We start from the raw sequence: 25,564 nt of genomic DNA, 5'->3' as shown, positions 1-25,564 counted from the left end.
ATGGGAGCTGGAAACTGGAGTAGGAATTAACTGGCAAAATGGGGGGATTGGAAAAGAACATTTAACACAAATGGGGAAGCATTTGAAGAACTGGTAAAAGGTGTGTGTGGCTGGAGTGCAGAGGTCAACAGGGCAGGGTGTTGCAAGACAAAGTAAGAAATAGAGATTAGATGGCATGACGAAGAATTTGTTTTTCTATACCAAGAGGAATGAAAACTCATTAAAGTGTTTCAAACTTGGGTTGGGATTTGGGGCTGTCGAAGGATTGGGAAGAGTGTAGACTTGAGGAATGAAATAAAATTATGTTCCTGAAACTATTCCATGAACCATTAAGCCCTCTACAATTGTGAAGCCACCATTTGCTCTAGTTGCTCTATGTCAGAAAAATCTATGTTAGAAAATTCTATGTCAGAAAAATATTGCTATCTTTGTGCCTTTTTCCCCTTACACGAAAGCATTCAATGTTTTTTTTTTTCTCCAGACATGGAGAACATGTTGTGGATGTTCTGAATGGTGAATTAAAATATAAGCTGTGTAACATTTACAAAATTCACTTTGGGAGACTCTGTAAGGTACTTCAAAGAGTCTGTCATCCAATAGAGGAGAATAAACAGAACCTTGAGAGTCTCGGATGCAATAAGACGCTATGTGTGTGAAGAAAACATGAAGGGAGAAAGCAAAACAGGTTTCAAATGTCTACATCAAAAAGAAAGTCACAAGTGCAGATAATCTGAGTGGTAGCTGTGGTCAGTGGAAGAGCTACTACTCACATAGCTACACTTATGAAGGCAGCTCTGAGACAGGTGAGGAGGCCGACTTATTTCTTCAAGGATGCTGCAACTGAAAAGGCTTTGTCTTGCTTTTCTTCTCTTTGCCTTCCTCTTTTCTTCCGCCGAGTTTTCTTCCTTGAATTTGCAGCAGTCACATGGACTCCTCTGCTCCTTCCTTCTCCTTCTCCTTCCTCTTCTTTTCTTCTTCCTCCTCCTCGCTCCTCATCCCCCTTCTCCTCCTCCTCGTCTTCTTCCTCTCCTCTCTTCTCTTCTCCTCTCCTCTCCACTGCCTTCTATTTATGTATTGCAAACCCTTTTATTCTTATAGTCAGTGGTCTTGTAAGGGAGCCCTTTAAAGGCATATTTTTAAGATGACAGGGGCAGTGATTTGTGTAAGCTATTTGAATCATTTGTGTAAAAAGTTAAAAAAATCCTATTTGTGCTATTACACTCATTTATTCAAATGGTGTTGACTTACAGAACTCAGTTGCAGTATATATATAAATCTTCTCTATCATCTATGACTATGACTTCTTTATTTAAAAACTTTTTTTACATAAAACTGTTTTGTTTTTAATTGACACAGAATAATTGAATTATTTTTCTTGAATTATAATGTCTGACTGTTTATTCTCTATGGTTTTCTCTATTCTGACTCTATACTCTCCCCTCCATCCACTTAACCCCACTCAAATTGCAAATGCTGAAACCTTAGTGACTGCCCTCTACCAAACCATTCTTGTTCTCTTTTCTTCATCTCGTCTTGTCTTTGTCTTCCTAAATGCCTTCTCTATCATTAGCATGAATTCTGATTTATAAAGCCTTCCTTTCTGTTTATTTTATTTATTGCTTTTATTTAAAAAATAAATAGAGACAGGGTCTTGCTATGTTGCCTAGACTGGTCTTGAACTCCTGGCCTCAAGGGATCCTCCCACCTTGACCTTTCAGAGTGTTGGGATCACAGGCCTGAGCCACTGTGCTTGGCCCCTGCTTTCTTTTTCTGTATCTTTCACTGAACCTCTTTTTCTTGTTCCGCTCCATGTTGTGAAGCTTGATGCTGTCTTCCTGCTCTAACTTTACTTTCTGTTTGCCTGTATTCTTCTTCAGTGGAGCTTGGTCATGGTTGTGAAGTGAGCTTTCATCCTGGGTCAGGTTCACCCCTCTCCCCTGCCCTGTAGGTGAAGGTGCCTAAAAGGGCTTTTAGATGACCAAGATGGTGACTGTTGACTGATAACAAAGATTGATCAGCCTTGTGTAGTTTAAATTGTCCCAAGTTTAGAAACCAAAGCCATAAAAAAATAGTTGGCTGGAGATATTGGACAACTTGATTGTTAGATTTCTGGAAAGTTCTTACTTAACCTGAAAAAAATCTGGGAGATTATTATTTTTTTCTAAGTTTTTTTTCAGTATAAAAATAGTGTGTGCTTACCATAGAAAACTTGAAAAATAAAGAAAGTAGAAAGGAAGGAAAAATTAAATTAAAGTTATACTACCTCGAATCAATCATGGTTAATATTCAGGTGCATTTGCTTCTGTTCATTTTTCCATGTGGAACATATAATAAGAAATACACATGACTAAAAGCTCATTCTGTAAACGTGAATGCTCACTTGGTTTCACTCACTGTGCACTAGAAGCTTTAAAATACTATAAAAATATTAACAATGTTATCTCCGTGTACTGAGACCATCAAGTATCTGTTTGTTTTTGCAGTGATCCTCTTCTTATCTAATAATGTGTTTTTTTTGTCTTAAAGTCTACATAGTCTGTTAATGTGGCTAACCCAGAATTTGCCATGTATATCTTTCTATCATTTTCTTTGAACCTTTCTTTATTCTTACATTTTAAGGGTGTCTCTTATGAATATCATATAGCTTTAGTTATTTCTTTGTACTCTGACAATCATTGTTTTTTAAGTGAATTTAGTGGATTTTCGGGAATTGTGATGATTATATCTGAACTTTTCTGTATCTCCTCACTTTGTGCTATTTGTCTCACCTCTTCAGTGCTTCTTTTTCCTCCTTTCTCATCTCTTACTTTTTTTGGATTGATAGCTATTTTTAAAATATATATTTACATGGCAGATTGTAGTTTATAAAAATGGCTGCAACAACACAACAATTGCTCTTATTCCATGTTTTATCCAAAGGGACCTTGCCACTCTCCATTAAAAGGTGGAGATTATTTTCCTAGTTCTTGAACTTTGGCTGGTCCTGTGACTGCTTTGAACAATAGAACAATGCAGAAATGATACCGTGCCAGTGCTGGGCATAGTTTTTTTTTTCAGTAGACTTTATTATTATTTAATTAATAAACTATATATTTAAAAGCAGTTTCAGGTTTACAGCAAAATTGAGCAGGAAGTACAGAGGTTTCCTATATGCACCTTCTTCCAATACATGAACAGCCTCCCTCACTATCAATATCCCCAACCAGAGTAGTACATTCCTTATAACTGATGAACCTACATTGACACATCATGATCACCCATAGTTTACCTTAGGGTTCATTCTGGGTGTTGTATCAAGTAATTTTTAAAATCTTCTTTTCTTTTATATATTTTCTAAAATTTCCACAGTAAGAAAAAAAATTAAAAAGTCAAAAAATCGTGTGGGGATCCTGACACTCAGAGCCAGCTTCTATTAAAAGTTTGTTACATAGTCTTTCAGACTTTTTCTAAGCACATTTATAATATTTTTCTTAAAAAGTGGGATTTCATTATATTTACAGTTTGTTAACTCTATTTTTAATTTAGCAATACCTTATGAATATCTTTCAATGCCAGTTAGTATTCTTTAAATCACCATTTAAAAATTGCCATGTAGTATTTCATTCTATGTATCATAATGTACTCAACTAATCAGCAATCATTTTTTATTTAGGTTGTTTACAGTGTTTTCCATCATAAAATACATCGTGATAAACATTTTTTTTTTTGAGATGGAGTCTTGCTCTGTCGCCCAGGCTGGAGTGCAGTGGTGCAATCTTGGCTCACTGCAACCTCCACCACCTGGGTTCAAGCGATTCTCTTGCCTCAGCCTCCTGAGTAGGTGGGATTACAGCTGCGCACTACCACACCTGGCTAATTTTTGTAGTTTTTTAGTAGAGACGGGGTTTCACCATGTTGGCCAGGCTAGTCTCAAACTCCTGACCTCAGGTGATCTGCCCGCCTCGGCCTCCCAAAGTGTTGAGATTACAATTGTGAGCCACCACATCCGGCCTATGATAAGCATTCTTGAACAGATACATATTTGCCAATGATTTCCTTAAGCTAAATTCCTAGAATGGGATTCCTGAGCCAAAGAGAATGTTTATATTTTAAAGCTTTTCCTATAAATTGCCAAACACCCCTTTGTTGGTTTACTCTCCCATTACTCAAACTTGAGCAGAATGTTGTTTGTCATACCCTTGCCAATCTTAGTATTACCATGCTTTACAACTGTTGCCAAGTAACAGGCTTAAAAAAGTCAAATCACTGTTGTTTTCCTTTGAATTTCTTCAATTCACGGTTTGGCTCAAATAAAAAAACAATAGTCTATTGGCCATTTCCTGTTTCTTGTTGCACTTACCATGTAATGTGCAAGGATTTTTTAATTTTTTAATTTTTATTTTTTGACAGAGTCTCGCCCTGTCGCCCAGCCTGGAGTGCAGTGGCGTGATCTCAGCTCACTGCAACCTCTGCCTCCTGGGGGTTCAAGTGATTCTCCTGCCTCAGCCTCCCCAGTAGCTGGGATTACAGCTGTGCGCTGTCACTCCCGGCTAATTTTTATATTTTTAGTAGAGATGGGGTTTTTCCATGTTGGCCAGGCTGGTTTCAAACTCCTGCCTTGGCCTCCCAAAGTGCTGGGACTAAAGGCATGGTGCAAGGATTTTGACTGCTGTAACTTAATGGAATTTACCCTAATGAGATATTTCTCCAATATTGTTATTTAGAAGGTCTTTGTCATTCAGGATTTTTGAAGATAACAAAAGGATTCCTTGAGAACATACATCACTTCTCTGGGGTGGAGTTGGTAGAAATATTCTGCAGGATGCTTGTCCCAGGTGTGCCTGTAACTTTAGGAGGGCTCTTCTGGCTAGAGCTCATTATCTTTTTAAAATCTGAGCAGTCCGGTGTGTATTGTTTTCTTCTGCTGGTTTAAAATTTAGCTTGCCCTTTAGGTAAAAGTCTGGGCCCAGTAATCCTTCCAGTATAAGACAATGAAACACCCTTTCCTCTTCTTCTCCAAACAGTTTGCAGTGGGTTGGGGTGAGGATGATTGTGAGGGAGTGAAAACGAGGGTGTGAAGGTAATTAATGGCAAGTGCCACACAAGATAGAATGTGAAATTCCAGTGGCTTAACACATTGAAGACTTATTTTCCACTCATGGAAAGGCTAGTGAAGATTGGGTAGTCCTTCTGCACACATGTTATTAGTCAGAGGTATTCACACGCCCCACCTTGCAAATGAGACTGGGAAATAGAAGAGCACATGGGCATTTTGTGAGCACTCACGTCTCTGTCACAAGAGGGCAGGCTATCCTCACTGAATCATTTCATGCCCATACCATGTGGGTTGAATATACATGTGCTGCGAATGTTGAACACCGCCCCCATATATTTAACATTGTATTAATCTTACGAATCATATATATATGTATATATATATTTATTTATGCTCAGAGCTTTGTATCTCTTTCCTTTATCATCATTATCATCATCTGCAGCTGCAGCAGCAGTAGTATCAGTATAGCATCACCAATATTCTTGTAGTGAACATTTATTCCATTGTTGGTATCAGCCAGTCTTTGTGCTAAGCACCTCACATGTATTAGTTATTTTAATTGTCAAATGCAGGTACTACTATTATCATTATGTTACAGGTATGAACACTGAGGTTCAAATAAATTAAGTAACTCATGTCTGACCCCAGAGCTGGTATTTTCAGCTACTGTAACACAATATTAGCCTCTGTATTAGTTTCCTAGGGAAGCCACACATTATCAAAGACTAGGTGGCTTAAAACAACAGAAATTTATTCTCTCACAGGTCAGGAAGCCAGAAGTCCAAATTCAAGGCATTAGCAGGGTTGGTTCCTTCTGGTGGCTCTAAGGGGGAATCTGTTCCCTGCATCTCTTTTAGCTTCTAGTGGTTGCCATCAATCCTTGGCTTCATTGGCTTGTAGACACATCCCTCCAATCTGTGCCCCCATCTTCATATCACCTTGTTCTCTATGTCTCTGGGTTTCTCTCTGTTCCTTCCCTCTTGTAACGATGCTAGTCATTGGATTTAGAGCCTACATGTGGTCAGTATAATATCACTTAATCTTTACCTTGATTACATCTATAAAACCCATATTTGCAAGTAAGTCACATTCTGAGGTTCCAGATGAGCATGCATTTTTGAGTGACACTATTCAACCCATTACAGCCTCCTATATTTTATTTCCTAAAGAGCTCCCATGTTGCTATGAATCTTCATGAACAGTACCTCTGAATGGATACACAGTATTCTATTTCCCTATTTGTGGACATTTAGGTCGGGGAGGGCCATGCTAGTATGTAGAACCTTTGTCTAAGTTACACAAACGCATCCTCTTTTCTGGGCTGGCTGAAGTGCCGGGCTCAGTGAGCTGCACAGAGGCTGGATTTAACCACCTACTTATCCCCTTTGCCAGTGTTCTTTGTACAGGGCACAACTTGCACACTGGACATGGAGGCCCAGGTCTGAGTGCATGGAATCTGCTTTTACCTTTGTTTCAGAGTAGGGCACATGCAATGTCTGAATTGAAAGAATCACTAGAGATCTTTTTCTCCAAATGCCTCCTTTACACAGAAGGAAAAAAAAATTGTAGTGTTTTATATTAATATGTTGTTTACTGATTCTATAATCGTTGAAATCTATTATTTTTCAGTCTCAATAATTTTTAAATTTTAGTCCAGAAATTTTGACTAACTTTGCTACAAACTAGGATAAGGTCCCCAATCTCTTGACTTTCTGCTGTACTTTTAATTACATCATGCTGATTCAAGTAGCACCTTGCTTCCTATTTTACATTTAGCTGTGACATAAGCATTATTTAAAAATGCTTATTATTAGAGATGTATTCATCCTTTTATGTCTGAATTCTTAACTTCTGAAACTAAAGCTTTCTTCCTTTCTTTTGAACTTTGCTTGGAAAAATATTTTTTGGCCAGATAAAATAAAATATAAGTACTGCATTTTAAAATTAAAATGATCACCTTCCTGCATATCTTTATAAATATTCATCCATAACTATAGTACTTTGGTTGCTGTGACAAGTTTGCTATTTTAATAGTGCACATTTCAAAGGACAATGGAGGAAAAATATGACATCTTCCTTTCCTTCAATTTAAATAACTTTTTTCTGAACACTTATTTTAATATTCTAGAGAAAAAGTTCAGTTTATTTTCTGAGGCTTAAAATAAATGGAATAAAGAAGAAATCAAGCCAGGTGTGGTGGCTCATGCCTGTAAAAGCAGTACTTTAGGAAGGTGAGGCAGGAGGATCACTTGAGCTCTGGAGTTGGAGATCAGCCTGGGCAACATAGTGAGACCCCATCTCTACAAAAAATAAAAAGAATTAACTTGGCATTGTGGTGCACATCTGTAGTGCCAGCTACTTGGGCGGCTGAAGTAGGAGGACCACTTGAGTCTGGGAGGTCAAGGCTGAAGTGAGCCATGATTGCACCACTGCACTCCAGCCTGGGCAACAGAGTGAGACACTTTTTCAAAAGAAGAAGAAATCAAGTCTATATCTAACTAGTAGAGTGAAATTCTTAGTACATGCTTTCTCCACAGTTACCATTGTGGCCAATTGTGCAAGGTCCTTGATGGTAGGAAATGCATCTGATTCCTCTTTACGATCCTTCACACAATGCCAATCAACATGATTCCCAATAAATTCACTCTGATTGAATGAATGATACAGCTGCCATCTTTCCTTGTCCATATCCATTCTGCTCTGGCCGCCCTGACTATCCACTCTCTGAACACAGGGCCCTCCTTCATATCTCCATGCCTTTGCAGATGTTATTTCCTCTGCTAGGAGTACTCGTTATCTAGTGATTCCTTTGCGTAGCTCTTCCTCATCTTTTAAGACCTAGCTCAAGTGTCACATCTTTTGTGAAGCATTTCTCAAGGCCAAGATGATACCTCATTTATCTTTATGTTCCTGGTGGCTGGCACAGAGTCAAAGTTAACCAAATGTGTAGTGAATGAGCAAGTGAATGAAGAGAAGGGACAGAACCAGGATTCCACAGTGGATAAGAGCATATATCTCTATCTCTATCTATCTATCTATCTATCTATCTATCTATCTATCTATCTATCATCTATCTATCTATACACACACACACACAACCTGAATTCATTGCTCTGCTTCTTGACTTACCATTGTGTGACCTAGGTCAGGTAACGTTACCACTCTGGGACTTAGTTTTCTTAGTCGCGGAATGAAGATAATGATAGTACTTGACTCAAAGGGTTCCCTGTGAGAATAAAATGAGATCTTGTACATAAAGTCCTTTGTCTAATAAGAGCTAAATAATGTCAGCAGAATAGTTCTATGGTTTTTGTTTGATTGTAATGGAAATATTCAGTGTTGGCTGAAGCTGGCTGACCTCAGTGTGATGGTATCAGATGGAAATGTTTTGGTTGGGAAGCCAAAATGCTACCACCACATTTTCTTCCAAACTAAAGAAACTCCAAAAAAGCAAAATCCATGTAACTGGAAAACACTAGTTGATTAGAATTTCCTGATACTTGAGTTCTAAGAGAAAGAGACAAAACCACACACACAAACCTAATAGAAGAATATTCCTAAATGTAAACACCTTGCAAATAACTGCGAGGGGATGACTCTTAGAATATCTTCAGCCCAATAAATGTTTATTCCTTAGCACAGGGGCAAATAGCCATGTCAGGGACTGAATTCAGCTCACTCATTGGTGATTTGGCTTGACATTGTGTTTCGAAAAATTCAAAATGGATGCCAACATGAAAAAAGAAACGACACAGAAATTTTCGAATGCCTACAGTGATTAATATAATGACTCTCCATATAACTTATTGCCCAGATTCAATAATTAGCAAGACTCTGTCATTCTGTTATATCCTTCCCCTCACTTTTTTTTTTTTTTTTTTGGCTAGAGTATTTGAAAGCAAATACCAGGACATAATATACTTCTTTTTAAAAAACTTAACTTTTATTTTAAGTTCAGGGGTACATTTGCAGTTTGGTTACATAGGTAAATGTGTGTCATGGGGCTTCATTGTACAGATTATTTCATCGCCGAGGTATTAAGCCTAGTACCCATTAGTTATTTTTCCTAATCTTCTCCCTCCTTCCACCCTTCACTCTCCAATAAGCCCCAGCATCTGTTGGTCCATGTGTTCTCATCATTCAGTTCCCACTTATAAGTGAGAACATGTGGTATTTGGTTTTCTGTTCCTGTGTTTGTTTGCTAAGAGTAATGGCCTCCAGCTCCATCTATGTTCCGGCAAAGGACATATTCTTGTTCTTTTTATGGCTGCATAGTATTCCACGGTGTATATGTACCACATTTCCTTTATCTAGTCTATCACTGACGGGCATTTAGGTTGATTTCATGTCTTGCTATTGTGAATAGTGCTGCAACGAACATACGTGTCCATGTGTCTTTAGATAAAATTCACTCATAAATATTACAGTATTTATCTTCATCAGATAAAGACTTTAAAACATATGTAACCCCAATCATTTATTACAACCAACAAAATTAAAATTAATTTCTTAATATGATCTGACACCAAATCTGTGTTCGGTCTTCCCTGATTATATCAAAAAGTCTTTTTTTGTTTGTTTGTTTCAAATAGTTGTTTTGTTTGAATCAGATCACAAACTACATTTGTTGGCTACAAGTTTTAAGTCTCTTAATGTATAGCAGTTCCCGTCCTTTGTTTCCATGCCATTTACTTCCTGAAGAATTTTAAAGTTGATAAATACATATGAAAACATGGATTTGTGGCCCCTTTTGAATAAAGGAGAAGAGCTGGCAGCACTGGTTTATACTCCCATAATGCAACACTTGGCTGGAGCTGAGTAGAGGCTGTGAACTTTAGACACTGCAAGTTTTCTACAGTCCACACCAGTCCCTATTGTACCAACTAGCATGACTCATTTGTGTTGCCTGCCTAGCGCCAATGGGCTTTGAGCAGGCCACCTCTGCCCTACATCTGCTTCTGATAGGCAATAAGAACTGATGCTTGAAAGATGATCTTGAAGTCCTAAACCCTTCCTAGCCATTAAATAGATGCTTAGTTTTGTGCATTACAGTGCTTAGGTAGGAATGTAAGCAAAAACGTTTAAAGATTTTTCAACAAAGAATTGAATCAACAATTTTTTTTAAATTCTAAGTTAACCTGACAGTTTATGAACTAGCATCTCTCTTTTCTTGAGCGTTCCAGTTAATCTGCTTTACTGCCTTCCACTCTGTAAATATCCTTTTCACCTGTGTGAGGGTTTGAGCCTACAAAGGCCACTGGACACGGTGTCACAAGACCCAGACTTGAGTCCTGGGCCTCTGTGAACAGTGGACCATTATTTTGCTTCTCTGGGTCACCTATGCAGAGTAGAGGTAAAACAGCCTGTCTCTCAGAGTTGTGTGAAGTTCAAATAAGGTAACAGATGTGAAATTAGTTTGTAAACTGTATAACTTTACACTTAAACAAGGTATTACTAGGCATAAGGATATACTGAATTATGCCTAACATCCTCTTTTATGCCTCTGTGCATTTACCCTGCTGTTTCCTCTCCCTGTAATGCCCACAAGAATTAATTGTTAGTCATCTGTGGTCCCTGAACACTTTATGCCTGTTTCTTCGCAACGTTTGTCACACTGTGTTAAAGCCATTTGTTCACATCTGTGTCTTTGGTGAGATTCTGAAAGTAAACCACAGTTTATTCAGTGCTTAGCATACAGGTAACCCTTAGTAAATGTCAGATTGGATAAATTTGAACAATTACTACCTGTGTGCCTATCTTGAAGGACAAAGTCCATGTATATACAGTTCTTTAGGTATGTCATCTGGTAACTGACCAGTCCAATGATGATGCCAATGATGAAATAGTCATGAAAATGGAGTTTTGTATTTTTAATTTAAGAAAATGATCAGACTTCTTGAGTACATTTTTTGCATTGTATTTTTAAGCCCATGAACAATGAAAGAATCTAGATGTAGAATGTCTATCATTTAAAAATATTTTTTCCTGCTGGAGAAAACTTAAGCTCCCAGTCATAGTTCTTGGTCCCAGTTCTCTGGTTCTCCTGATTAATTTAGAGCTTCTTGCTCCTTTACAGCTGGTTTGCCATCCACCCGGTCAGCATGAACAACAGTAACCATCTTGTAAACAGTGACAATGTGGGCTATGCATCTTACCTGCTTGAGCAAGAGAAGAACAAAGGATATCTACCTGGACAGGTGAGAATTTATATCATTGAAAGCTTCATCTTGATTCACTGAGTGTCATCATTCATGCTGCATTCAGAAGAGGTGATTCAAATCTCCAGAATAAAGTGTCATCATCAATCTCACATATTGGTATGCTTGGATAGACAGCATTTACCATCCTCCCTAATGTGGAAAGAAAAATAAAAAATGAGTACTAACCATTTGCTTTTTGTGTTACATAGTCCTTATATTCATTGCTTCATAAAGTTATTAGTTGAATAAGGAAGGGCAAAGTTCAAGATTTTTATAATAACAGTAGTTTTTGATTAAGCTGAAAATATGACAAACTGTTGATATTTACTTTTGTTTTTAGAGCTATACAAGGATTAAGCACCATTTTTATTTTTATTTTTTGAGACAGAGTTTCACTCTATCACCCAAGCTGGAGTGCAGTGGCACGATCTCAGCTCATTGAAACCTCTGCCTCCCAGATTCAGCAACTCTTGTGCCTCAGTCTCCTGAGTAGCTGAAATTACAGGTGCACACCCCCACGCCCAGCTAATTTTTGTATTTTTAGTAGAGACAGGGTTTCACCATGTTGGTCAGGCTGGTCTTGAACTCCTAACCTCAAGTGATCTGCCCACCTCGGCCTCCCAAAATGTTATGATTACAGGCATGAGCCACTGCTCCAGGCCCAAATTTGGAAGACTATATAATGGGATAAGAGTCCCAGGCCCTTACCTACAATTAATATTCCCTTATAAAGATATTAGCTTCCATTAACATTCAGCCTGATCATTTAGCTCTGTCTTAGTTTGTTTTGTTAGCAGAATAACTGAGACTGGGTAATTTATAAAGAAAAGAGGTTTATTTTGGCTCATGATTCTGTTGGTTGAAAAGTTCAAGACTGAACAACTGCATCTGGTGAGGGCCTCATGCTATTACCAATAAAATAAAAATTTTCTCAGAATATTGCACATAAATATTCATGATAGAAAACAGAAGAGGAGGCCGAATGCAGTGGCTCACACCTGTAATCCCAGCACTTTGGGAGGCCGAGGTGGGTGAATCACGAGGTCAGGAGTTCGAGATCAGCCTGGCCAACATGGTGAAACCCTGTCACTGCTAAAAATACAAAACATTAATCGGGCATGGTGGTGTGTGCCTATAGTCCCAGCTACTTGGGAGGCTGAGGGCTGAGGCAGGAGAATTGCTTGACCCCAGGAGGCAGAGGTTGCAGTGAGCCAAGATCGTGCCATTGCACTCCAGCCTGGGGGATATTGCGAGACTCCGTCTCAAAAAAACAAACAAACAAAAAGAAAACAAGAGGAACTAGGATGTGCAAAGAGATCACATGTGAAAGAGGAAGCAAGAGAGAAAAACTGAGGAAGCCAGGCTCTTTTTTAACAATCCTGCTCTTGCAAGAACTACTACAATCCATTCCCTAGAGAGTGAGAAGCCACTCATCCTGTGGGAGGGCATTATTCTATTCAGGAGGGATCAGTCTCTTCCTACTAGGCTACAGCTCTCAGCAATGCCACAATGGAGATCAAATTTCAACATGAGTTTTGGCAGGAATAAACCACATCCAAACCAAAGCAAGCTCCTTTGTTGGCAAAACTCACTCTTACTATTTTCTCACTTTAGCCTGCATTTTAGGGAAAAGAAGAGAGTTTTCTATTTATGATCACTGCCTGAGTGCTAGGCACTATGAAATAAATTATCTCTTTAGTATCAAAAAAGATTTATATCTCCAATACTTAGTTATCTCTTTCCCTAAGAAAATTAGAGCCATTTAAGGTAGAATGGTAGAGTGGTTGGTTTGAGGCAGAGGACTTGCATGGCTCTAATTATGTTGAAAAGAGAGAGAAAATACACATCAAGGGCAAGTCCAGATTGTGGATGGTATATTTAGTTTCATTGTGCAACAGGAAAGTCTGTATTTGCTTTTTTCTGTTTAAGCCAAGAGCATATTTATTTTTAAAGGGCAAAGGGATCTCTGAGCTCCAGATAAAACACAATAGACTAGATTGACTGGTCAGCATTTTATAATTTGTTGTTGCACACAGTGTTTCTGGTTAAAATATTTCTGTTTGAGGCATAATTTGAAACTCTCCCACTTGAATCAGTGATAATTGGAATATTTTCAGTAATAATATGTATACCGACTGTAATGTGAGCCTTTACCGGAATAAAAAGTTTTCTCAGAATATTTTTTTCTGGATTTTTTTTTATTATTATACTTTAAGTTTTCGGATACATGTGCAGAACATGCAGGTTTGTTACACAGGTATACACGTGCTATGGTGGTTTGCTGCACCTATCAACCCATCATCTACCTTAGGTATTTCTCCTAATGCTATCCCTCCCCAGCCCCCCACCCCCTGACAGGCCCCAGTGTGTGATGTTCCCCTCCCTGTGTCCATGTGTTCTCATTGTTCAACTCCCACTTATGAGAACATGTGGTGTTTGGTTTTCTGTTCTTGTGTTAGTTTGCTGAGAATGATGGTTTCCAGCTTCGTCCATGTCCCTGCAAAGGATATGAACTCATCCTTTTTTATGGCTGCATAGTATTCCATGGTATATATCTGCCACATTTTCTTTATCCAGTCTATCATTGATGGGCATTTGAGTTGGTTCCAGGTCTTTGCTATTGCGAATAGTGCTACAATAAACATACGTGTGCATGTGTCTTTATAGTAGAATGATTTATAATCCTTTGGGTATATACCCAGTAATGGGATTGCTGGGTCAAATGGTATTTCCAGTTGTAGATCCTTGAGGAATCATCACACTGTTTTCCCCAATGGTTGAACTAACTTCAAACTATACTACAAGGGTACAGTAACCAAAACAGCATGGTACTGGTACCAAAACAGACATATAGACCATTGGAACAGAACAGAGGCCTCAGAAATAACACCACAGATCTACAACCATCTGATCTTCGACAAACCTGACAAAAACAAGCAATAGGGAAAGGATCCCCTGTTTAATAAATGGTGTGGGGAAAACTGGCTAGCCATATGCAGAAAATTGAAACTGGACCCCTTCCTTACACCTTATACAAAAATTAACTCAAGATGGATTAAAGACTTAAATGTAAGACCTAAAACCATAAACACCCTAGAAGAAAACCTAGGCAAATACCATTTAGGACATAGGGATGGGTAGAGACTTCATGATTAAAACACCAAAAGCAATAGCAACAAAGGATCCCCTATTTAATAAATGGTATTGGGGAAACTGGCTAGCCATATGCAGAAAACCGAAACTGAACCCCTTCCTTACACCTTATACAAAAATTAACTCAAGATGGATTAAAGACTTAAACGTAAGACCCAAAACCATAAAAACCCTAGAAGAAAACCTAGGCAAATACCATTTAGGACATAGGGATTGGTAAAGACTTCATGACTAAAACACCAAAAGCAATAGCAGCAAAAGCCAACATTGGCAAATGGGATCTAATTAAACTAAAGAGCTTCTGCACAGCAAAAGGAACTATCATCAGAGTGAACAGGCAACCTACAGAATATTTTATATCCTCTTTTTATTGCCTGCAAATGATTTTGAATAGTTTGCCAGAGTGGATTTAATGTTTGTATTTCTAATGGCATTCATTACAGGAAATAGGAAAGAATAAAAGGCAACTTGGCATTTCTTTTGGCAGGGGCCATTTGTAGCAGCCTTTGCTTCATCAAACCTAGGAGATGTGTCCCCCAACATTCTTGGACCACGTTGCATCAACACAGGAGAGTCCTGTGATAACGCCAATAGCACTTGTCCCATTGGTGGGGTAGGTAATTATGGCACATGAAATCTTTGTTTTTGCATCTCAAAAACATTTTATGTTTGAATATTTATCATTAATTTACAAATACCTTGTCTTCTAGTATACACTGGCCTAGTTCTCCCTAACATCTGCCCTTCTCAAAAGCACCTGTCCAAACCCAGTAAATTTTAACTGAGTGAAGTTATATTTTTCCATTTGAGTGACTGTTAAGTTTTTTGAATGATGAGACAATTCAGTAACTGTCAGAGATTAACTCTACCCTTCCCCAACTTGTTCAATCTGAAACATTTTGCTTTGGCATTTTGGAAGTCACAAGTTTGTAGTAAAAATTGCCTGCCTGAGACATTTCTCACGGATTATAAAGTTTATAGGGTTTTTAATATAAGACCTAAATTGCTTCTCCTTTCTTAAAAATTACAAGCAAAAAAAATTGCTGTAAAAATTCAAATAATGTGGAAGTACAGAGAATAGTAAAAAGTGAAAGTCCGTCTTCGCCTCCCTTTCCTCTATACTTTGCTCTTCCCGGAAGTTACTATTCTCATACCTCCTCCTATGTATTTACCTATGCATTTATAAACAACATTATATGACTTATTTATGGATTTTGAGTTTTGTATCCAGGACTTGAGTTTTCCACTTAATTTGTCTTAGAAACTTTTCAACGAGTATATCCAGATCTGTGTGATATGTTTTAAAGACAGCAAGTTAGGCTATACCATCATTTATTTAACTCCCACAATGTTCATTTAGCTTTGTTTTCAACTTTGACATGAGCAGTAGATGCTACTTTTTGGGTTCTTATTCTTTGTGTTTGTAGAACATTTCACCTGTGATAATGCTTTTTTTGTATACTATTTCTGGGATGTTTATTCCATCCCAGTCAACTCCACCCAACGGGGTTAAACCAGTATTAATAAAGATTTTTTTCTTATCGACTTTTTAAAGCTCCTAATATATTAAAGTCTTAGTTTTGTCAAAATGGTACAAGGTTTTCCTAAAGTTTATCAGTTGTCTTTCTGTCTTATTTATGTCTTTTGCCCCCTGTGGAAATTTAAGATGTTTAACCTGTCCAGTTTAACTAAGCTTGTTCTAGATAACTTTCAGGAGGGTCTGCCCACACCCTCATACTACAAAATATGTTTATTCATATTTTCTTTTAGTAATTTTTTGATTCCACTTATAATATTTAAGTGCTTGATCAATCTCAATTTTTTCTGACATAAGAAGTAGGAAATAGAGCCAGATTTGTTTATTGATTTTTTCCCCAGAAGTCCAGCTAGTTGTTCCAATATAATTTTAATCGAGTTTCAGTTTAAGGTGATCATGAGTAAGAATCAGAGGCAAGAACAAGCAAGTAGAAAGATGTGCAGTCAATAGAAAGACCTGGCTTCAAGTCTTAGCTCAGATATTAGATACCTGCATAATCAGCAACACATCTTTTAACCTGAGCCTCAATTTCCTTATTTTTAAAAGAAAGGCTCCAGAATAGATCATTTCTAAAGACATTCACTGTTCTAATTCCAGGTATGATTTTGTTTTTATTGTTTGTACTTTGAGAGACTACCTGAAAAGAAATGCAAGAATGTGGTTTTAAAAATCTATTTGCTTAGATTCAGTTATAATTCTTTATTCCTTAAAATAATTTCTTACTTGGCCAAGAATGCATCCTATCTTATTTTGTTCCAGCCTAGCATGTGCATTGCTAAGGGACCTGGACAGGATATGTTTGACAGCACACAAATTATAGGACGGGCCATGTATCAGAGAGCAAAGGTAAGCCATGGGCCTCGCTCCTTTAATCTTCGTTTAAAATTGTCCTTTAAAATCCATTGACTTGGTTCATTAGGAAGTTGAATACTGTAAAGAAAACAGCAAATGCTCAGGTTGTGCTGGGGAGTCTAGAAGAGGTCAGCTTGGGAGGTGGCCTTTGCAATCCACATGGGAACCTCTGTCTGACTGCTCAGGTCTGACTTTTATAGGAAGTAAATTTAAAACCAAGTAATCAGGAAAACATTCTATTTTAGAATGTCTAGAAAGCCAGAGTGCTTGCTTAGACACTAGGAACATAGACTATAAGATTTTCAATTTCTTGTGGCATTAGATATGACCAGATTGATTCAAATTCTCAGAAGTCTTTAAGGCCTTTGCTTGCCAAAAGTCACCCAACTATCTCTTAACTTTTCCTTTGGTGACAAGAGAAAGCTGAGCCATAGAACTCCAGTTCTTGAAACTTGGATTTAAATTAGTTCCTGGTGTTCTTCAATATGCAAAGATCATCCATCTATTCTTTTCTTTTTACAAAACTTTTTGATGAAGCTCTCTTCATCAAATCTGGTCTCCAGTGAGATTACTATGAATTACTCTGATTTCCTCCCCCTCCTGAATTTTATTTCCCATTTTGTCCCCATATTTTGTTTCAGCTTCTATGGAGACAGATTTCTAAGCAAAAAGACAAAAAAATTACCTCGAACTGAGATGTCCTTGATATGGTTAAATCTCTTTCTTTTCATAGCTTATTCATACCTTTGCTGCGTGTGTGTGTGTGTGTGTGTGTTTAAATAGTTTATTCCAAGGGTTCTAAAATCTTTCAAGAGCAACTAAGGAAGGACAAAAGCACCTTTAAAGAACAATCTGACACAAAATTGGTAGCAACAGCCAGCCTAATTGCTGCAGTTTCTTTTTAATTACTGTGGTATTATCAGTGGATTATTCTAAATTCACAGATTCTATTTAGGGTGTGCACCCATGACACACTTTAGTGTCAGAAATTTTGTTCCCATTCTGAGCAGGAGAGTCATAGAGATTTGACCCACATTCTGCATTCTCTTCTCAGCAAGGCACAACTTCTCTCTTAATTAGGAGTGGCAGGCTGCAGCTGGTCTTGCTGATGACTTATGAGAGCTCTCATGTGGCCATTGAAACTGAGGTGGGGACAGAGTGGAAATGAGCTAAGTGTCAGGCAAGAGAACGTTTGATGAAACAGGATTTGCCTATGTTATATAATGCGAATTAATAAAAACAAAGAGTTTTTTAAACTTGTTTTGACTCATGTTTCCCATAAGATTGAAAAAGCATCAATTGACCATATTAAAACACAAAAGCAAAAGCACCGAAGAGTGGATTGTGGGTGGGCGAGGTGCTGCAGACAAAGCAGGGCTTGAAGTCTTCCAAGCTACCTTTGGCCCCAACCTGCTGCAGGACTCAAGTATTCTGAAAGGAAGACCCTATAAGAACACACAAAGATACACTCTCACTCTAGCAAAGAAAGTAATTTGGTCCAGTTATTCCTAATCTTAAATTTTCTTGGTGATCTTTCAAGTGAGATTGAGGCCTTTTGTGCCACAGCCTGTATCACTATAATTTCATTTTTGTGGGGAGTTGACACAGGTCAACAGCCTCGGAGACTTCAAGCTTCTGGGAAACTCCTGGGTTTGGTAGAGAGAGACCCATGTGGTTGGTGGCCAATTCTAAGCAACCAGCAAAACAAAAGCTTTGCTGAGAGATGCATTTCCAAATTGCATCAAATTGGTACTTCCTGAGTACAGTTGGAGATACTCACTTTAGCCTTTTTGCTTGGAATAATAAGCCTGTGTGTTTTCTAGGAACTCTATGCCTCTGCCTCCCAGGAGGTAACGGGACCACTGGCTTCAGCACACCAGTGGGTGGATATGACAGATGTGACCGTCTGGCTCAATTCCACACATGCAGTAAGTGCTGCTGAGACACACTGGTTATGCCCCAAGGGTGAAGTTTTGGTTTGATCTCATTATTTACTTTCAGCTTAACTTTTGTCTTTTTCATTTTTGTTTTGTTTTTAAAACTTTTCCTTTAGTCAAAAACATGTAAACCAGCATTGGGCTACAGTTTTGCGGCTGGCACTATTGATGGAGTTGGAGGCCTCAATTTTACACAGGGTAAGGTGAAGTCCAGTAAAATCTATGGTTTCAGCTTCTGAAGCTTCTGGGTTCTGTTCTCTGATCAGGTTTCATTGTAGCCAATACATTTATTAATTTTTAAACTCAGGGTCTGCTGGTTTTCCAGGTTTGTACATGACCATGTACCGCACCCGCCGCCCCCAGACCTAAGCAACCACTAATATTTCTGTCTCCATATTTTCCTATTCTGGACACTTAATACAAATGGAATCATATAATATGTGACATTTTTTCTTGGCTTCTTTCACTTAGCATCATCTTTCAAAGGTTCATTGACATTGTAGCATGCATTTTTTTTTTTTTGAGACAGAATTTTGCTCTTGTCACCCAGGCTGGAGTACAGTGGCACCATCTCAGCTTACTGCAACCTCCACCTCTCAAGTTCAAGCGATTCTCCTGCCTCAGCCTCCCAAGTAGCTGAGACTACAGGCACCTGCCACCACGCTTGGCTAATTTTTGTATTTTTAGTAGAGATGGGGTTTCACCATTTGGCCATGGTGGTCTGGAATTCCTGACCTCAAGTGATCCGCCCGCCTCAGCCTCCCAGAGTGCTGGGATTACAGGTGTGAGCCACTGCTCCCAGCCTCATTCTTTTTTTATGGTTGAATAATATTCCATTGTATCAACATATCAGTTTGTTTAAACCTTCCTCAGTTGATGAACATTTGGGTTATCCCATGTTTTGGTTATTATGAATCTATAAATAGTCTATAAATATTCATGGGATTTTTATGTGGGTGTTTGTTTTCATCTATCCTCTTGGGTATATATCTAGGATTGCAATTGCTGGAATATATAACTCTATATTTAATCATCTGAAAAGCTGCCAGACTATTTCTGAAATGGCTGCACCATTTTACATTTCCACAGGCAGTGTATAGTTTTCTGATTTTTTAATGTATTTGCCAATACTTGTTATTATCTGACTTACTGAATCTAGCTACCTTAGTGGGTGTGGAGGGATATCTCATTGTGGTTTTGATTTGCATTTCCCTAATAATTAATGATGTCAAACACCTTTTCATGTGCATATTAACCACATGTATATCTCCCTTGGAGAAATGTCATTTCCGTAGTTTTCTTCTTTTAAAATTTGGGTTATTTTTCTTTTTATTATTGAGTTATAAGTGTTCTTTGTGTATTCTGTATACGTTCTCTCATCAGATGTGTGATATAAAAATATTTTCCCAGCACTTTGGGAGGCTGAGGTGGGCAGATCATCAGGTCAGGAAATTGAGACCACCCTGGTCAACATTGTGAAACCCTGTCTCTACTAAAAATACAAAATTAGCCAGACATTGTGGCGCACGCCTGTAGTCCCAGCTACTCGGGAGGCTGAGGTAGGACAATCGCTTGAACCCAGGAGGCAGATGTTGCAGTGAGACAAGATTGCACCACTGCACTCCAGCCTGGCAACAGAGTGAGACTCTGTCTCAAAAAAAATTTTTTTTCTTCCATTCTGTAGGTTTTTTCACTTTATTGATTGTATCATTTGAAGCACAAACATTCTTAATTTTTATGAAGTCTAAATTTTCTTTTGTTACTCATGGTTTTGTGTCATATATAGGAATCTTTTTCCAAATTCAATGTCATGAAGATTTACCCCTATTTTCTTATAAGATTTTTATGGTTTTAGCTCTACATTTAAGTCTTGGATCCATTTTTAGTTAAACTTTGTGTATCATGGAGGTAATGGCCTACCTTTATTCTTTTGCATATGGCTATTCAGTTATCCTAGCACCACTTATTGGAAAGATTATTATTTACCCGTTCTATAATCTTGGCACACTTGTTAAAAATTAGTTGACACATGGCTTTATGTCTGGATGATCAATTCTATTCCATTGATCTATATGCCTAACCTTGTGCCAGTATAACCGTCTCTTGGTTATTGTTTCCTTTAAGATCAGAAAGTATGTCTTTCTACCTTGTCCTCCTCTTCCAAGATTGTTTTGACTTCTGAGTTTCTTGAGATTCCACAGGAATTTTAGAATCAGCTTGTAAATTTTTACAAAGAAGTCAGCTGGGATTCCGATGGGAATATCATTGAATTTACAGATTAATTTGGGGGAGTATTGCCATCTTAACAATATTATGTAATCTGATCCACGTACATAGATGTTTTAGGATTCATTTAGACCTTCTTTAATTTTTTTCAACAATGTTTTGTAATTTTAAGACAAATACAAAAAATAAATTTTGTATTTTTTGTTAAGTTTATTTCTTAGTATTTCACTCTTTTCTATGCTATTGTAAATGGAAATTTTTTCTTAATTTCATTTTTGGATTGTTCATAGAAAACGTATAGAAATACAATGGATAGCTGTATTGACCTTATATCCTACAACCTTGCTGAACTCATTTATTAGTTCTAATATTTTAATGGATGATTTAGGATTTTTCTCTATACAAGATCATGTCATCTTAAAATAGAAATATTAATAGTTTTAATTTTTCTTTTCCAATCTGAATGCCTTTTATTTCTTTTTCTTGCCTAATTGCCTGCCTAGAACCTTCAGAACAATGTTGAATAAAAGTGAAAAGAGTGTATATTCTGTGTTGTTCCTAATAGTATGGAAAAAGCATTCAGTCATTCATCATTAAGTATAATGTTAGCTCTGGGTTTTTAATCCTTCATCAGGTTGAGGAAATTTACTTCTATTCCTAGTTTGTTGAGTGTTATTGTCATAAAATGGTATTGTTTTTTGGCAAATATTTCTCTCTGTATCTGCTCAGATTATCATGTAATTAAAAAATTATATTAATATGTTGTACTGCATTAATCAGTTTTTGAATGTTTAACCAACTTTGTATTCCTGGAATAAATCCCAGTTGGTCATGTTCTATAACAATTCTTTCTCTGTGTTGTTGTATTCAGTTTGCTAGTATTTTGTTGTAGGTTTTTGTGTCCTATTTATCAGAGAAAATGTTCTGTAGTTTTCTTTTCTTGTGATATCTTTGTCTGGTTTTATATCAGGATAATATTGGCCTCATAGAATGAATCAGGAAGTGTTCCCTTTTCTATTATTTTGGAAAAGTTTTGGAAAAGCTAGTACTAATTCTTTGGTTGGTGGAATTCAGCAGTAAAGCAATCTGAGCTCTGTTATTTGTTGTAAGTAGTTAAAAATGTGTTATGAATCAATCTCTTTACTTTTTATAGTTTTTTTTTTTAGATTGCCTATTTCTTCTTGAGTCAATTTTGGTAGTTTGTCTTTCTAGAAATTTTTCCATTTTATCTAAGTTATCTAATTTGTTAGCGTACAACTACTTATAGTTTTCCTTTATAATTCTTTTTATTTCTTTAAAGTCAGTATTAATGTTCTAATTTCTGATTTTAATAATTTAAGTCTTCTCTCTGTTTTTTTTTTTTTTTGGTCAATCTAGCTAAAGTTTTGCCAATTTTGTTGACCTTTTCAAAAAACCATCTTTTGGTTTCATTGATTTTTCTGTTTTCTTTCTACTCACTGTTTAATTGATTTTGTTTTGAATACTGATTATTTCCTTCTTTTTCAACATTTGATTTAGTTTACTTTCCTTTTCCAATGTCTTCAGGTGGAAATTAGGTTATTGGTTTGAGATTTTTCTTCTTTCTTAATATATGGGCATTTACAACTATAAATGTCTCACTGAACACAGCTGTCACTGCATACCATAAGTTTTGATGTGTTGTGTTTTCATTTTCATTCATGATAAAGTATTTCCAGATTTTCCTTTGATTTCTTCCTTGATTATTAGCTATTTCAGATCATACTGCTTAATTTCTGCATATTTGTAAGCTTCTCCATTTTTTCCTATTCTTTATTTTTAATTTCATTTCACTGTATTTGGAAAACATATTTTGTATTATTTCTACTTTGTAAAATTTAATGAGATTTGTCTTTTGGCCAGCACATGATCTACCACAGATAATATTTCATGTGCACGTGAGAAGAATGTATATTCTGTTATTGTTGGGTGGAGTATTCTATAGATTGGTAGGTCTAGTTCAAGTTTTCTGTTGATCTTCCGCCTAGTTGTTCTATCCATGATTGAGAGTGGGTTATTGAAAATTTCAGTATTGTTACTGAAATGTGTATTTCTTTCTTCATTTCTGTGAGTTTTCAGTTTATGTTACACAGACATTTATAATTATTACATTTTTTGAATAGAGTATAGATTCTTAATTCATAAGTTTTATAGTTACAAAACCTTTTACCCCAGATTATGCATATGAAGTTTATTTTTGTTTTTTACTGCTTTGTGTGTGTGTGTGTGTGTGTGTGTGTGTGTGTGTGTGTGTAGATAACTAAATTCAGGAGAAATTATTTCAGGGACCATAAGTCAGACAACTGGTATTGTGAGTTGGAGGTGTAATTTTTCATTTTCAAAACAGGAAAAAAGTGATTTAGTCCACAAATCTGCAGTTAATTATGTCAAACTGTTTTTATTTGCAACATGAATGAGCAGGAGTAATAGAAACAAAACTTTAAGGACGTTGACAACATATACTCTGTCGTTCTCTTGACCACACTGAAGATCTAATTAAACAATGGCTCATGTCTTAGGATGCACAGGACATTTTTCCTATTCTATTACTCAAACTGTTTGGAATAATTGAACAACAACCTTAATAAAATCTCTGAAACTCCTTAAAAGATTATTGTACAATATTTGTCAAGATAATGACTTTTTTGAGAGGGTTGGTTCAAGGAAGTATACTAATCCTAACATTTCTAATAGGGAAAAGAGAAGGGGATCCATTTTGGGACACCATTCGGGACCAGATCCTGGGAAAGCCATCTGAAGAAATTAAAGAATGTCATAAACCAAAGCCCATCCTTCTTCACACCGGAGAAGTAATGCATTTTCATTATCATGGTGAAATCAGCATATTGTTATTTTTAAATATGTGAACTGTCAGGTAATGAATGGTAGATATCTACTGAGATGGGAAGTCTTATTTAGATATTCCCATATCAAGTTTTTAATATTAAAAAATGGGTTCCATGACTCTAAGGAATGAAGGTTATGGTAATAAATTATATTGATTTACCTATTGCCCTTATGATTAATAAATACAACAATTAGGACAGTGGGAAAGGCAGAATAAGATGAACATTTATCTTACTCAGAATTTATTTTTGTTGGTTCCAAGAAGGGAGTCAGCACCAAATTTTCTGCAGAAGAAAACATTTCAGGTCATCTAAAACAAAACATGTTCCTGTCTAAATTTTCTCACAGTTCAGGCAACATTATCAACTAAAGCAATTTTCTTTTACACTCCTTTGAAACATATATTTTGCATTCTTAATGTCAAAAGGTCATTTCAGTATTCATAAAAACTTGGATTGTTGAGTTAGAAGCATTTTAAAAATACATTTTTTCCCCTAATATCCTATTAAAATTCTTGAAAGAAGAGAGGAAAGGAAGGAATAGAGGGACAGGCTATAGTATTCTGAATAAGGAAAGGGTTAAATTCTCTTGGGAGAAATCTTGGAAAATAAAGTAAGACTTGGAAACTGTAAACTTAAAGTGCGATTATAATAAAAAGAGAAATTATTAAGTTAAACTATTCCAAATGGAATTCCTTATTTATTGTGTATAAGAATAGTCACCAACAGTACTCTAGGAAAATGTTTGGTTATCTGTTACACATTGTGATTTCATGATGAGAGATCCACCAAAAACTTCATTGATTTCTGCAGGTGAATGGGGCTTTGGCATTTGAAATTCTCATGTTATGACTAGGACATAAATGCCCATATAGAATATTTAATACTACATCATAAATTAGAAACTAGAGGAAATTCTGGGACCACTATGTGTCTGTTGACCATAGAGCGAGTGTTATCCCTAACATAATTTTCTTGTTTTGGGTTCTCAGCTATCAAAACCTCACCCCTGGCATCCAGACATTGTTGATGTTCAGATTATTACCCTTGGGTCCTTGGCCATAACTGCCATCCCCGGGGAGTTTACGTAAGTTTTTCTTTTTATTACTTAGTTAAAAATGTGTTTGTTGTATGTTCTGTTGGAATTGCTTCTTATCATGAAAAGATCATTCTGTATTGACCCCTTGGTATCCTACTGTACTGTTTGGTGACAGTGGCAAATATTCCTACCCTCTTTTGCTGGGGCCTCTGAAGAATAACTATCTCTATGCTTATTATTGATGGCTAACCTGAAGCAGACATGAAAATTAAAAAAAACTTATCCCAAATTAAAATGATGCCATGAGTTATTATATCAGTAGAAAGATTTGCAGTCATATTAAAATACAGGTACTTGAAATAATCAGATTAGGTATTAAAAGCATGGAAGAATGTTTTAAAACTCCTTGATATGTTGTCTTCCTATCTCAGTAACTGGCAATTTTATCTTTCCAGCAGGTCCTATCTCTTGGAGTCATCCTTGAATTCCCTCTTTTTCTGTTTCTTCCTCTTTAAATTCTTCAGCAAATTTTGTACACTCTACCCAACACCTTCTGTCACTTCCCTTCCTGGTCTAAGTTACCACGATCTTTTACACAGATTTTTGCAATAACCTGCTGTCTGGTCTGCTTCATTCTGCCTTTACTCCTCTGCAGTTTTTTTTTCTCAACACAGCAGCTAGATTAAGCCCTTTAAAGTATAAATTAAATAATATCATGTCT

At 36.8% G+C, this 25,564-nt stretch overlaps 1 protein-coding gene across 7 annotated transcripts in view; it reads left to right on the top strand.

Moving 5' to 3' along the window:
- LOC450461 (putative inactive neutral ceramidase B) overlaps positions 1–25,564 on the top strand; it is a 96,316-nt gene that overhangs the window by 49,365 nt on the left and 21,387 nt on the right. For all 7 annotated transcript variants that reach the window (XR_010146888.1, XM_054659598.2, XM_009458463.4 and 4 more), the window contains 7 exons: positions 11,112–11,232; positions 14,876–15,001; positions 16,685–16,771; positions 18,601–18,705; positions 18,831–18,912; positions 23,653–23,768; positions 24,797–24,891. Coding sequence is in view for 6 of the 7 variants with exons in the window: in XM_054659598.2 (XP_054515573.2) it covers positions 11,112–11,232; positions 14,876–15,001; positions 16,685–16,771; positions 18,601–18,705; positions 18,831–18,912; positions 23,653–23,768; positions 24,797–24,891 (732 nt within the window). In the remaining variant the exon portion in view is untranslated. The remainder of the gene's footprint in view (positions 1–11,111; positions 11,233–14,875; positions 15,002–16,684; positions 16,772–18,600; positions 18,706–18,830; positions 18,913–23,652; positions 23,769–24,796; positions 24,892–25,564) is intronic.

This window comes from Pan troglodytes, chromosome 8, assembly GCF_028858775.2.
Source record: "Pan troglodytes isolate AG18354 chromosome 8, NHGRI_mPanTro3-v2.0_pri, whole genome shotgun sequence".
NCBI lineage: Eukaryota > Metazoa > Chordata > Mammalia > Primates > Hominidae > Pan > Pan troglodytes.
Note: the sequence above shows the minus strand (reverse complement) of the source record. Positions and strands in the feature narration are given on the sequence as shown.